This window comes from Gymnodraco acuticeps, unplaced genomic scaffold (assembly GCF_902827175.1).
Source record: "Gymnodraco acuticeps unplaced genomic scaffold, fGymAcu1.1, whole genome shotgun sequence".
NCBI classification, from domain to species: Eukaryota; Metazoa; Chordata; class Actinopteri; order Perciformes; family Bathydraconidae; genus Gymnodraco; species Gymnodraco acuticeps.
The window spans coordinates 211,459-227,142 of record NW_022990928.1 but is presented as its reverse complement, the minus strand read 5'-3'; the positions used below and the strand labels follow the sequence as shown (position 1 = coordinate 227,142).

The window sequence follows — 15,684 nt, the reverse complement described above, 5'->3', positions numbered from 1 at the left end:
TGTGGGAAGTTAGAGGGCAAAAAATATTCAGTTTTATAGTTTAATTGTGTACTTGAGATACATGTAACCTACATTTTATGAATGAAATGTGAGGAATAATCTAAAGAAATACTATTATTACCAGAACAAAATCGTTGAAACCCATATTGCATGTATTATAATGACTCCACTATGCATTATGTTGAGTACTAATCAAATGAATGGAAAGAGAAGTGGGTGAACATAGAGAAAGAGCAATAGAGGAGGAGGGCTGTGGGAGGGGAGGAGGGGAGGGGAGTAAGGGGGCGTCCTGGGAGGGCACAAGTCTGAGGGGGTATTTAAGGGTGGGCAGATTACACATGCAGCAACAGACTTCAGAGTGTTATACTGTTGATCTATCTGCAACAAATTTTCTTTTCTTAAAAAAGGGAATAAGAAGAGAAGATGGAGGCAACTGACGGTCCTTATGAGTACTACGACTACGACGAGTCAGAGAACTCCACCATGTGTGACTATTCTGAGTGGTCTCCGTCATACTCAGTCATCCCGGTGCTGTACATGCTTATTTTCATCCTCGGCCTCTCTGGAAACGGGGTGGTGATCTTCACGGTGTGGAGAGCTCAGGGTAAGCGGCGAGCGGCTGACGTCTACATCGGTAACCTGGCCCTGGCTGACCTCACCTTCGTGGTCACCCTGCCTCTGTGGGCCGTCTACACCGCCATGGGCTACCACTGGCCCTTCGGAGTGGCCCTGTGCAAGATCAGCAGCTACGTGGTGCTGCTCAACATGTACGCCAGCGTCTTCTGCCTCACCTGCATGAGCTTCGACCGATACCTGGCCATCGTCCACTCCCTGTCCAGCACTCAGCTGAGAACCCGGGGCCACACCAGAGCCTGCCTCATCGCCATCTGGCTGCTGTCCGGGCTCCTGGCTGCTCCAACTTTGATCTTCCGCACCACCAAGTATGATCCAACCAGCAACCGCACCTCCTGCGCCATGGACTTCAGCCTGGTGATGACCAAAGTGGAGCAGGAGAACCTGTGGATCGCAGGGCTCAGCATCTCCTCCTCAGCTCTGGGCTTTCTACTGCCTTTCCTGGCCATGATGGTGTGCTACGGCTTCATCGGCTGCACCGTCACCCGGCACTTCAACTCCCTGCGCAAAGAGGACCAGCGCAAGAGGAGGCTGCTGAAGATCATCACCACGCTGGTAGTGGTGTTCGCCGCCTGCTGGATGCCCTTCCACATCGTGAAGAGCGCTGACGCCCTCTCCTACCTGGAGCTATTTCCCGCCAACTGTGCCTTCCTGCGCTTCCTGCTGCTGGCTCACCCCTACGCCACCTGCCTGGCCTACGTCAACAGCTGCCTCAACCCCTTCCTGTACGCCTTCTTCGACCTGCGCTTCAGATCCCAGTGTCTCTGCCTGCTGAACCTCAAGAAGTCTTTGCATGCGAGCCCGGCCAGCTCCCTGTCCTCTCAGAAGACAGAGGCTCAGTCTCTGGCCACGAAGGTGTGACGACAGCTCAGGGCCCAGAAGGCATACTGGGGAAGAGGTGAACAATGCAGAACAATGCTGATAAATCAAAACTGTACAGCACCGGGTGCTTGCTCACAGACTGTCTGTGGGTCAGTTTCGGGGCGTCACGTTTGCTCCTCTCTGACTTTGAAACACTGTGGGGGTTTGCATGAGAAACGGCAGACAGGTTTGTGGTTTTGGGGTCCGACCACATTCAAACTTTAGCCTCACTTTCAGGAGCAGGGAAGCAAAAACTGAACTATTTAATACAAGGGACCAAGCTGGCTTTTTTGAAAAAGTGGAATGTATTTTTGAGAGGACCTAAATGCTCATGTGTTTTCTCCTGTGGACTTTTATGCAAAAATACTGAGCTTTTGAACTCTTACATCCTCTCATTGAGTCCCAGTGAAGAAGTGTGTTACTCATGCATTTGCCCCTGCTGTTCTTGTTTTCATTTGTAAGCACTTGAGGTGTGAAATCTACCAGACAACCCTGTAGTAGTATCTGTGTCACAGCCAGCAGTGTTACGTATGTGTGTGTGTGTGTGTGTGTGTGTGTGTGTGTGTGTGTGTGTGTGTGTGTGTGTGTGTGTTTGTTTATGTGTGTGTGTAGAATGGGTGTGCCAGTCGCTAAGAGGTGTTTGAGTCTGATAAGAGTGTTGTAAGCAGAGACGGTGGTTGTGGTAGGGGGTGGAAGTCAGCCCCAGACAGACAGACAGATGGCAGCTGACAAATGCTTTCAGGCTGCAGAGGGCCCAATTAAAAGGTGGCTGCTTTGACAGTCTGCTGGTGTGTGTGTGTGTGTGTGTGTGTGTGTGTGTGTGTGTGTGTGTGTGTGTGTGTGTGTGTGTGTGTGTGTGTGTGTGTGTGTGTGTGTGTGTGTGTGTGTGTGTGTGTGTGTGTGTGTGTGTGTGTGTGTGTGTGTGTGTGTGTGTGTGTGTGTGTGTGTGTGTGTGTGTGTGTGTGTGTGTGTGTGTGAAGGAATGAGTCTGTTCAATGAGCGTCAGCATGATAATGAATTTGTCCCTTCAAATACATGAAAGCATTTTGTGAATACACGTAATTTTGAATTAATTGTTTATGATTTGAAATAAAAACAATAGTCATTTGAAAAAACACAAATATCCTCTCAGTCTGGTCTCTCTCCGTCACTTGTGATCGCTTGTTATGTCTCGCTGCTGGAATGTATTTTCTCCCATCCAGTGAATGTGCTTCTTCCTGTTAGTGCATTGCTTTCAGGAGGCAGTCTCCGTCCCATTGTGTTTCGCAGGGCCGAAATCAAAGCATTTGTCAGCAGGAAATGCAAGTTTGACTTCTGTTTCCCTCTTTCCGCACGCCTGTTTCTCCTCCTCTTTACAACTCGCTCACACAAACAATTATTGAGCACAAAAGTTTCTAAATTGGATCAACCAGAGGACAGCTGTGTCTCAGGCAAGTTTAAAGTCTCAAGGGTTAATTACCATAACTTTAGACTCTTTATTCTGTACCAATGCATCCACAAATACATCTAAATGATATCCTGGGTCGTTAAATTGAGAATAGTTGAATGAATTGTTGTTCCTTTTCAACAGGTTGCTGAGCTTTACATTAGAACTTAACGATATTGACTGTAAAGAGCTTTTTACAGGATGTAATCAGCAACAGCAGGGAAACAGGGATTGGACTAATCCTTGGGTGCTGATTTGTAATGAGACTATCTGTCCCTGAAACCCGTGACAGAGATTGGCTTAGTCTAAATTACCTACAATTAAAGTGTGCTACAGTGTGCCTTTAAGTAGAGGTTTAGATAATGTGACAAAAGCTGAATGTTCATTGAAAAAGTACATTTTAATTGAATAAAGGTGAAATGGGAAAATGTCATTGTCAGAGGGAAAAGAAATCCAACAGCTGCAGTGACATTCACTCTGTCTCTTTCATCACTGTCTCAGCTCTATAATCTCATCTGAGCCAAGACACAAAGACATTCAAAAATGTGTGAAATATGTCTCTAAATTGGGTCCAGAATTTGTATGCTTGGAAGTGGGGAAAAACGAGATACACTCATAGAACAATAACAACAACAGTCCAATAGAAAATGTATTAGTGGCACAATCCATGCACTTTATTAGTGAAACAGCATACAGTGCATTTTTGTAGTCGATGTCTTGTCACATTACCCTCCATACATCAGCTTCAAAGTGAAAGCCCGCTGTGAAAGATAATCTGGATAGATTCATGTCATGGGTTTTCAAGTTTTATGAAGCTAATGTGATCATGTTACCGAGATTTCATGGCAGGAACTTTGCCAAAGCTTGAAAACTAACTTGTATATAAAATAAAAGGGATGTATGAGCTTTGATCCTAAATAGGTTTGGTGTTTGAGATGATGTTCAGAAATGATAACACAAATGTTTTCATTCCTCTGTAATAACAGAGTGTGAAAATGTAATGTGTCTCTCCGGGGAGCATGCTGCCTCGGGGAATCCTGAGGATATAAACACTCTTCCTTCTGCCTCAATAAGAAATTACTAAATTCTTTCTTAAAACAGACATTGACAAGCATACTTGCATTTAACCTGTAAAGCATTAAAACTAGGGCTGTCAAACGATTACAATTTTTAATCAGATTAATCACAGTTTAAACATTAATTAATCATGATTAATCACCATTCGAACTATGTCCAAAATATGCCATTTATTTATGTATATTGTTGTGGGAATGGAAAGATAAATGAAAGAAGGCGGATATATCCATTTCACATACAGTATCTATGTTTATTATAACATTTGTCTGCGTGTCAAAATGAAAGACAACCCACACACCTATCAATCATCAAACCGTGGGGTCTTAATTCATTACGTGTTGATTTCTATCAACGGGGGAGTACTTCAGGAAAGTCGACAGAGGGGGGGCGGCTAGTGGAGTACTTTGTGACCACAGAGTGTGAACGTTGTGATCAGCTGTTTTAGCGCAGTTCTCCAGTGAAGGGGGGGGAGTCTCCCTCCGCAGCCGGTTGGCGTAGTTTTGGCACAATTCCGTTGTACAGACCGACGTTAACAGCAGCCCTGTCTGTGCACACGGAGACCGACTCTGTCGTCCGGTGATCTAACCGCCTTCTGGAAAAGCTTCACAAGTACGTCGGTACGCAAATGCGCTTTGTGACACAAGTGACGGTACGCATTTCAGATTATGCACATAACCTGCGTATACCAGTTATGTGCACCCCTGTACTACAGCAAAAGTTTTCTCCGTCGGGACTTCCTGCAACAACACCACGCCGTTATCTTGATTCTTATTGGCCAGAAGACATTATCAAAGATGTTCTATTGAGAAGACGATCATTACGTGACAAAAGTTTTCAAAACCGTGGCTACTGAAATCAATCTTACTAACTGCTGTCTGTGCAATTTACTCCGCGCAAGTTGGCAGACTTTGTTTTGCTTACTTTAACATCATTTTTCATGGTGGGGCTAAGCCATTTCTTGGTATGGGTGTAGCCTACCCCAGCCATACCCTGGCGCTGCCACTGGTGGCACCTATGGGGCGGGCCATTCTGCACATGCGTTAAATGCGTTAAATATTTTAACGCAATTAATTCAAAAAATTAATTACCGCTGTTAACGCGATAATTTTGACAGCACTAATTAAAACACATATAAAACATCTATGTTTTTCATATTGATTATGTGTCTGAGATATTGTGCTCTGCATCTGTAAGGTAGCAACAGTTAGTTCTGAATCTGCGGAGACAAGCACTGAGAAAATGTATGAAAGCTCCATACAATGTCAAAAGATAACAAACTCCAACCACTAATTATACCTATAATAGTTTCTTGTTGACAGCACAGTTAATACCTGTCAAAACAAGCGCTTCTTTGAATATCTGCCTAACTCAACAATTAATGATAATGTCATACTAAATGTGTAACACACTTTGAATTAGGTCATTTTTAGTGTTCTAAAATCTCAGTTTTCATGAGAAATATTTGGAGTTTCAAATGAAACTGTGACTGAAGTAATGTATTCTTCAGCTCTCTACTCAACCACTCTGAGAGAAATTGTGATTTTCATTCCACATGGCATGCACAGTGTATGTGGCCAGATTTGGCATGTTGCTATGACTATGAAGTGCTATAGATTACACTTTTACCTCATTCACACCAACGCAACTCCGGTTCAAGCTCCGTGCTAGAGCTTTTCAGGTTCAGAACCGGTTCTTCGGTTTAGCTCCGGCTCTTTTCACACTGCCCAGAGTCCGACTGGTGCTGCGTCATTGCGTCATCGTTTGCGTCATGACGTAACCGTTTGCGTGGCTGCTTCATAAAGCCAAACCGCGCGGAAACCCCTCACAGCTGACACCGACAACAACAACAATGGCCGATTGTGCTCCAGCTTCCTCTGTACCTCTTCAGGAGACCAGATTCCCAGTAGGTAGCTGGTCTCTTCAGTGGACCACTGCTGCTTGTTAAGTTTCTCCATCGTTGTAACTTGTGTACAAACTGGATAAAACGCCGGCTTTTTGTTGTTGTTCAGGAGTTTGTTCCCGCCCCTGCCCCCGCCTCGACGTAAGCGTGACGTATGTGGTGCTTTTGCTCTAGCCGGACAATTCTTTGGTGCTCGAAATGAACCGGATTCCGGAGCTAAGAGGCTGCTCCACTGCGGTGTGAACAGGAAAACCCGGTGCCAGCTCCGAACCTGAAACACCGTTGGTGTGAATGAGGACACATTTTAAGCTTGAAACTAAATGCATATGTAATGGTAATGCACAATCTAACACTCACTATAGTCCTTTTTCTGTGTGAGTAAGCTGTGCAAACTGTATTATTTGGTCAGAATCTGGTTTAATGTCAAATCCGTTCTCACATACGCCTTCGTGTTTTGGTGGATAACAATTAAAATAGCAAGAGAAACTCTAAATAAAGCAAACCCTACAAATAGAAAAATGTACAGTAAAAATCTGTAAGTTTCAAAAGTTGTGTTTGTAAGAAGAGGGTGGAATATGAAAAATATAGACTAAAGAATGTGCAAAACATTAAAAGTACAAGGAATAAAGAATATATGCAATGTAATGATATCATTAACCATAAATAATTGTATTATGTAACATATTGAGTCAGATCCAACTGGGGAATTTATGCAATATGTATGTAGTTATTTTGGTTTTGTTTTCCTGAACTGACCCTTTAAGTCTGGACAGAGATGTATGGAAAAGCCCTATCGGTCTTTGGAGGTGATCTATCATCACAGCACAATGCAGACTGTAAAGAAGCCAAACCCATAATCATCCCCAGACTGGACACTGTTTGTTTACAGTGTAACGCATATCAATAGAAACCGCAGGCGAAGCTTAGAAGGCCGAGTTTCTATAGGAGTGCCCACCTTATCTAATTCATTGTCTGTCAATGGAAAATCAGACAGCCTTTGTCTTGTTTTAAATCAGGCTTGCAGCCATGCCTCCTGTGTGTTAGCAGCACATAAATCAGAACCCAATAAACAGGCAGAAAATAGACACAGGAAGTGTGCACACATTTCATCCCCGTTCTAACAATGGAGGCTGCGCAGCACGGCCATCAGACCGGACCTTGAGCCTGGTCAAGCATGAGGTGTTGACCCCCGGAGCGTCTTGAAGGACCCTCATCTTCCTGCCGCCCGCTCTCGCAGCGCTCCTCCCTGCATCGTCCCAGGAGGACGACAGACCACACGGACAGGATAGGACTCCGCAGTCCAGGCAGGAAAGGAAAAGTATGGGGATATCCTGTCTTTCAGAGGCTTCTCCCTGCGTTTAGGGCCCTCTGCGACATAGATAGAGACGCCTGCTCCTCCTGAGGTCTTGCAGGACATGGAGACTCACTTCTGTGCGACAAAGGGGATAACACCATGCTTGAAGCAGACATAGTGGCAAACAGGTGACTCAAACACCTGAGGTGACAAGTCAGATGACTCTTTTCCTCTCCTCACTCTCTCTCCTGAGATGGCAAACATTTCAAAGGCGTTCACACAAGACGGCCATCGTTAGTGGAGACACGTCGTTTCCGACAGCAGAAAGGAGCGGAAGTGCCCAAGCTTTTAGGGTGACTCCGGATCTTGGGTTTTGTGAGTCTCGGAGAAGATCATCCTCTTCACAGAGCACAGAGTGTCCCTTCATTCCCTCCTCTATCCTCTCCATTGTGCATCCTTCCCTCCCTCGAGCCTAAATGGATGCCCTGTCATCTGGAGCAGGAGCGAGCCAGTTCAGAAGCTCAGCTGCACTCACTTAAGCATCACAGGTAGAGATATCTGCACAGAGGAGCACACATGCAAGAGATTACGCAAGAACACGACCATGGGAGGCTGTGTGGCGCATGATGCATTGATTTAGACAATCACTGTAGTGAAGAGCGTAGCGTTAAAGTGTAGCTTTCATCTTAAAGTGATCATTTAGGGTTGAGCAGACTTTCTAAACTGTGAATGATGCAAATGTGGAATGTTTGGTGCAGCAATTTCCCTGAATTCAAGACAATAAAGGAAAATGATTTTTGCCAATTCTCCTCTGTTATTGCAGCCACATCTTAAAGGTCTCCAACAACAACAACCTGCAGCCACACACAGACTCTCTCTGTGTTTCTGTGTCTTTTAATCACATCGTGTTGATGGTTGTGGATTCTGAAATGTGTAACCTCAATTTCCCCTCTAGACACGTTGTCAGACATTAAGAATTTGTATTCAAAGACAAACGAATGTCATGTAATCTCTACTTTGAATACATTCAAGTTGAGCTTTAAAATAAAGACCCTTTATGAATATTTTAACTCTGTTCTATAATACGGGACACTTTTACATTTTTGATTACAGACAGCTGTCATTCACTACACCCCCACAAAGTGTCACAACAACACATGGAATTATTAAAACAAATAAAATGTAATGACCATAGACTGTATATATAAAGGTAATGACCCAACATGTTTTTGAAATGTACAAGATGACATAACTGTGAGTAACTGGAATGCATTTTTGGAGTTAAAAAAGTGAACCATTTTAACCCCTGATGTATAAACCCACACACAGAAGCACACAGATGACTCTTTGCATGACATCCTCCTGACAGGTGGCATGTTGAAAGGAGGCCCAGAAACCCAGAGACAGGCTTATGAATACTGAGTAAGCTATGTACAACCCTTTGCAAATCTTTGAGCACAATTGCTTTACTGTTTCAATATATTGTTGTGGTTTTATATAGTGCATTTACCTGTGTTAATACTTGTGATTTGTTGAACCTTTGTTCAGCTTTTTGTCCTCATGTTTAGCTTAATTTAACTTGATTTATTTGCCTCATTTTTATTTCTGTTTATGTAGTCTTAATTGAAATCAACAGACGCAGGGTAAAATACCTTAAATTAGTACAAATAGCCAATAAATCTGATTCTAGCTGATGTCAACAGAGTCCTGAAATAATGAAGAACGTCACTCACAAAATACATACTGTGAATGGTGGCTTTGTTTTGACCAGCTTTAAGAGACGGAAAGAATATTTTAGGGCATAATGTTCAGGTACAGTGGCCTGCTAAGTCAATAAACACAGGTTATTCAATTTAAAAATAAAATATACTCAACATACTAGCATACTATTTTGAATTGTGTTATTAGCTCTAAGAGAAAAGGTTATACAGTTAAGTCTGTTGTGTTTAATATGATCGGCTTATGCTTTTAGAAGACGTATGTATACAATTAATTACGAAATAATAATTCCTGATTTAGAAAGATAGTAAATGCTGACACCTAGTGACAAAAACAGAACCATTCTGTCCCCGGAACCTAAGTCTCCTAGCTGAGGCGATCTTCGGAGTTATTTATGAGACGGACCCCACTAGCCAATGCTAAGCGATGCTAGGCCTTCAGAAGCTAACACGTCTAATTAAACTCATTTATTTCAGTCTGCTCTGAAGTACTCATGTTATCTCGCAAGCAGAAACGCGTGTGGAGGTACGTGGAGGAGGGCAGCGTGCTGAAGCTGAAGTCGTACCTCCGGAGGCACCGGGACCTGGATGTGAACTTCTCCCACGGCCGGAGGGAGAGGAGCCCGCTGCACCTCGCCTGCTGCCTGGGAGAAGACGCTGCGCTGCGGCTGCTGCTCAGACACGGAGCCGATGTCCTCCAGAAGAACCGCAAAGGAGACACGGTGTTACACGTAGCCGTCAACAAGGCTCTGAAAAACAACAATACAGGTGAGGGAGACTCGGTGAAGATGCTGTGATTGACTTATATCATATATTTATAACTATATCTGTTTACCTCTATATTTAGTGCTTATAGGACATATAGCCTACCTTTACTACGTTCTGTTAACATACATCTATTATTTCTTATTGTTGGATGTAACCAAATTCATTTTTGTTATTTTTATTAATACTGTTACTACATGGTGTTACTTATTATTATTATTATTATTATTATTATTGTTTTTTATTATCCCTGTGTATGAGGCTGTAGCTTCACCCCAAATTGCTCCTGTGGCAATTTCCCACAATATTGAGTGTAGGCCTATGTAAGTAACTTTTGGCAAAAGTGTCTAACAAGTGACATGTAATGTAATTTAATGTGTACTATCTGTGTTTCTCTCTTATTCTTTTACTGCTATAACACCTGCATTTCCATACAGTGATCAATAAAGGTATATATCTTATCTTATGTACTTGAGAAAAGAAGATCCAATGTACTTAAGTAACATTTAGAGGTGAGCCTATTTTAACTTAACTACATTTATTTCACAGCTTTAGTTACTAGTTTATTTGCAGATGTAGTGTATTAAACAGCTATATTATGATGTGTGTGTATATAGCTTAAGCTACACTGCAGTCTGTAAAGTAATAATAATACTAATGCATTTTATTCATATAGGCACCTTTCAAGGCTCTCAAGGTCGCAGACTTGCCGTACAAGATACAAAAACACAAAACAAAAACTAAACACCAGCAGAAAATCAAGACAATATAATCAATAAGAACAGGGGTTTCTGAGGTGTCATGAGTAGTGATCAGGGTGGATATGCCAGTTTGAAGAGATATATTTTTAGACGTGATTTGAAAATCGAGAGAGAGTCAATATTCCGGATGTCCAGTGGGGAGGGAGTTCCAGAGGCGGGGTGCAGAGCGGCTGAAGGCTCTGGACCCCATGGTGGTTAAGCAGAAGGGTGGTGCAGTGAGGTGGATGGAAGCAGAAGGCCTAAGAGTGCAGGAGGGTGTGTTGATGTGCAGGAGGTCGGAGAGGTGCAGAGGAGTGAGGTTGTGGACAGCCTAATGCCCTAGCCACACGGAAACGGGTCGTATCCGCTACACTTCTATCATATACGGTTCGGCCACACGAGGCCGACAGGGAAACGCAGATAACAATAACGGGTCCCAAGGTGGGTAGATCTGCGGACGAAACGCTCTGGGGGGCCAAACGGCTCCGTGATTACGCCCTATAACGATCATTTCCTGATAACGAAAATACTGACGGGCTGTCAGGAGAGGGGGAGGAAAAGAGAGACTCCGTATATTATTCTTATATTATTATGTAGAGCCCTGGCCCCTGCCTCTCCCCACCTCTGCTGCTAAATCCACCGCGGAGAATAAACAGAAGGCAACCATGCATGCTCGTGATGTCTTCTTCGCTGCTTTTGGTGTATTTTGTGGCGGAAGTACAGCGCCACTTACTCTCCAGCGGGTCGAGCGGTCTCGTGTGGACGGACACGTTTCTGGTGCCGATTGCGTGTGGACGGAATACTTTTTTTATATCGTTTTCGTTACCGTCTCCGTGTGGCTCGGGTCTTAAAGGTGAGGAGCGGTCTAGGGCTGTGCGATTATGGCAAAAATCATAATCACGATTATTTGGTCAATAATTGATATCACGATTATTTTGACGATTATTCATTGACCATTTATTGAACTTTAAAACAAATAATATTTTACCAATAAACAAGATCAATAAATGTGTTGGAGCGCACTTCCAAAACCATACTAAACATATATTATTAATATGATACATACAAATAAATTAGACCAAAATAAATGAAATTAAATATGTTGCAGTGCACTGTCACAACCTACTGAAAACTCCTTAACATATAGCCAACATTTTGGTAAAACATATTCAACATATTCCACTCAGTTAAACGTTGAAGGCTGGCCAACCGTCATGGTCCAGAAGTAACAGGAAATAAATGTTGAACTACAATTTAAGACCAAATAAAAATGTTTAGGCCACCATGGCAAATGCTGGTAGGACTGCTCATGTCATCTCTTAAAGATTTTTTGCAAGAAATACCAGGCTGTTTACATGGTCTGGTTTCAGAGATGAGCGCAGGCAGGTGACAATATTGCCACCTGTACTGAAGACCCTCTCTGAAGAGGAACTTGTGGCAGTGCTGCCACATATGACACAGGAAAAAAAGAAAATACTCTGAACCCTTTCTTTGCCATTATATAAAAATAGTGTTGCTACAAAAGTATAAATTAGGCTTACTAATAAGACAACTCAGATCTGAAGCTACACAGTAATCTGCTGCAGCAACAGTGCAATAAAAAAGACAACATTAATAGAATCAAACCCATTTTTTGTTGCATTTTATTAGAGTATAAAAATAAATGCCTTTTAAAATAGGATGCAAGCAACACTAGTTTCTGAACTGATAGACTATAATCAATTTAAACAGAACAGATCTGAATGTTTGCATTCTTATACCATTTTGTACAATAATTATCATGAATAAATTCAAACAAACTAAAACTTACAGCAGATTAATAACGGTATCTAAATTGAGTTTTTATTATATCAAAAACCTGTTGAAATGCTGCTGTTATTTTTACTGTCCCACAAAAGCGCGTCGCAGCCTCCAGGAAAGCTTCTTTCACAACTTCGCCATCTTTGAAAGACTTCATGTGTTTCGCAAGAACGTGACTGACACGATAAGATGCTATGGTAGCAGCCTTGCTCTTGTTGTTGGGCCTGGTGGAAATGGACTGCTGTGCATTTAGCTGTCCTTTCAGGCCCCTCCCCTTTTGGGAGCGTAGGGCAGAATTAGGAGGGAATTCCGTCTCGTAGCGTTTGTGCACTGTTTTGAAATGCCGCTCCTAAATTACCCTTCTTCAATAAAGCCACGCTCGCATTGCAGATGAGACAGATGGACTTTGAATTGGAATAGATACAAAAATAATGATCCTCCCACTTGGAGTGAAAATTATATATTTTGGGCTTTTTTGCTTCTGCCATAATTGCGGTCTTGTGTGTGTGCGGACTGTCACTCCTGTTGACCATCCATGCTGTTGACACGGACAACGTCGGCGAACTAGTGCACTGCTCACCAGCCACGCCCGGACAGTGAGGCCGGCCAATCACAAAGCTTTGATGCGTTCAAGTGCATTATTCTGGCACGGGAACATTATGTTATAGGACATTAACGATAAAACAGAATATTGTTGTTCTATTTTTAGACACATCTCGCGATCGACTGGGAATCTCCCCGCGACCCTTCTTTTTAACTAGTTGCTGCTCTTGTTCTGACATCTTCGCTTGCGCTGAACACTCACAACACATGTCACTCCCACGTGACCGAGTGGGCTTTTAGGGAGGGGCTAAAGCGCACCCAGCAAAATAATCGTATTTTGTCAATTATGCTGTTTTCCTAATCGTCGCAAGCCATAATCGTAATCGCGATTAAAATACGATTAATTGCACAGCCCTAGAGCGGTCTCTTAAAATCGTTATGGTATTTGACAGGCAGCCGGTGAAGTTGCTGAAGAACAGGAGTGATGTGGTTAATGGAGGGGATTCTGGTGATGATGTGACGACAGAGTTTTGGACCAGTTGAAGTTTGTAGATGGACTTGAGAGGGAGACCAAAGAGAAGAGAGATGCGTGGAGGACGGGCGGAGGAGGTTGATGTTACGTATATGGAGATAAGCAGACCGAATGACATTACTGATGTGAGTTTTTAAGGAAAGTCTGCTGTCGAGCATGACAGCCAGACTCTTAACCTGAGGGGAGGGTGAGACTGAGGAGTTGTCGATGGAAATGGAGAAACTGTCAGGTTTGTGAGGGTGGATTTGGTTCCAATGAGGAGAACCTCAGATTTATCACTGTTACGTTTGAGGAAGTTGTAGGAGAACCAGGATTTGATTTCCTGTGTGATTTTCATTTTTCTATTTGTTTTTATTAAAATAATATGTTATGCATTGTTGGAGCCTAACATTCTGAAACTAGGGCTTTAATGTAATTGTTGTGTATATGATGACTAAGAATGTCAACCTAAATATCTTACATGTTTCCCTGCAGCGTATAAGGACCTAGTAGAGCCTCTCCAAAACAGTTGTCCAGAAGCTTTGGATACTCCCAACAATGCTGGAGTCACACCTCAAGACCTGCTGGACTGGAGGAAACAAACAAAGGTAAATTAGACATTTGGAACCATTTTATAGTGCTGTGTTTTGATAGTAGCTATTAAAAGTTGTCACAGATTTTTAAATAGCTTGTTTTTCCTGATCTAAAGCCCAAAATGCAAAGGTATCTTTCTTTATTGATACTTTCTATAACGCTCATGTGATTAATCTATTTTGGTTAGCAATTTATCCTTACATAATTTTCCCATGATAATTCAGTTTATTTGACAAAAATATATTCTCTCTGTGTTGATTTTCATAATATACACCAATGTATCTAATTGGTAATAAAGACAATTCAATGAAGCTGTATTAAATGTGTTATCCGATGTCTAAAGAGCCCAATGTTTGTTAGTTAAGGATCATTTTTACATATATGACCTTATATTCTTCAGGCTGCTGAAAACATGAGTCGTCCATCTGAAAAAGACCCCCAGAAGGAGTGGATCGAAAAGCTGTTTGGGGAATGCGTGGATGAGTTTCATGAAACCTTTGGTGTGTATGATGGTACATTCATGTCTTTCTTTAAGGCTGGATTTTATTCTAGCACTTTTGACTTGATCATAACACAGCTGTTCTTGATTCACAGCTGATGATTATCTTCCTGTCGATGATGATGAGGAAGACTTTGGGGACTGGGCTGACCGTATTAGAAGAGATTATTATGATAAGAAGATCGCTGAAACTCAGAGACTGGCAGCTTCGTCTTCTGGGTGGAAAAAGAAAAAGAAGAGTGATCAAGAGAGAGAGCAGGAGGCGCAGAGCCACAAGGAGCTGCACGAGAAGCTGCAGAGGGAACATGAAGAGTACCTGGCACGAGCCAAACGTAAAGAGGAAGAGACTAAACTGGGTAAAAAGCGCACGTACGATGAAAAGTGCGCGGCTACTTTTGATGGTGGCTCTTCATCTAAAGACACAAAGCTGAGCTACAGCGACATCCCCTGGCCGGCTCCACGAGGCACCGTGCAGGATATGCTGGATGTGATGCTGCACGGCGTGGACAGGAACGACGTGCCGGTGTTCCGTAAAATGCTCCTGAAGCAGCAAGTGCTGTGGCATCCTGACAAGTTTGCTCAGCGCTGTGAAGCTCGTTTAGAGGAGAAGGACAAACAGCGGATCCTGGATACAGTCACAGCGCTGTCGCAGGAGCTCAACAGTCTGGCACAGAGCCTCAAGTCTTAAAATGTTAACTTTATATATAATGAGCGTATTTTCTGGACAATAGAACTGTTGCATTAAAGCAGTGGTTCCCAAAGTGAGAGACCAGGAGGAGAAATGGTTATTAAAAAAAAAAAGATCATAATTTGAAAAATTATTGATTCAAAAATAGTGTGTGTGTGTGTGTGTGTGTGTGTGTGTGTGTGTGTGTGTGTGTGTGTGTGTGTGTGTGTGTGTGTGTGTGTGTGTGTGTGTGTGTGTGTGTGTGTGTGTGTGTGTGTGTGTGTGTGTGTGTGTGTGAAAAAAATAAAATATGATCATAATAAAAAATAAGACAATAAATGAAAAACAGGTATGAAATAAATATGACAGTAAAAACAGAATAAAGTTTAAAAGGGTGATTTGTAAAATATCCATAAAGAAAAAGTAAATCTGTCTACAGTTCTGTTTCATATGGGTGTTGAGAGAGGTATCCATAGCTCTCTTCATTTTGCTCTCAAAGTGCACCAGATTGATGCTTTTAACTTCAATATTTAAAAATAAATCTTCCCGTGGGAGCTTGCCCCCGGACCCCCCCTAGAGGAGTTCAACACACTACCTATTAAAAATAGCACTTTACACCTATATGCCTCGAGCCGTCATTGTAACTGTCACACTGT

The 15,684-nt window shown here is 42.6% G+C and overlaps 2 protein-coding genes across 2 annotated transcripts; both read left to right on the top strand.

Annotated features, from left to right (window-relative positions):
- Nucleotides 1-332: 332 nt before the first annotated feature.
- aplnrb (apelin receptor b) lies at nucleotides 333-2,615 on the top strand. Its single transcript, XM_034234141.1, has one exon. It carries the CDS (start codon nucleotides 424-426, stop codon nucleotides 1,492-1,494), a length of 1,071 nt encoding a protein of 356 aa, XP_034090032.1. The 5' UTR covers nucleotides 333-423; the 3' UTR covers nucleotides 1,495-2,615.
- A 6,208-nt stretch (nucleotides 2,616-8,823) lies between these two features.
- nfkbil1 (nuclear factor of kappa light polypeptide gene enhancer in B-cells inhibitor-like 1) lies at nucleotides 8,824-15,228 on the top strand. Its single transcript, XM_034234140.1, has 4 exons — nucleotides 8,824-9,677; nucleotides 13,764-13,876; nucleotides 14,263-14,362; nucleotides 14,457-15,228. Exons 1-4 carry the CDS (start codon nucleotides 9,404-9,406, stop codon nucleotides 15,047-15,049), a joined length of 1,080 nt encoding a protein of 359 aa, XP_034090031.1. The 5' UTR covers nucleotides 8,824-9,403; the 3' UTR covers nucleotides 15,050-15,228.
- Nucleotides 15,229-15,684: the final 456 nt, after the last annotated feature.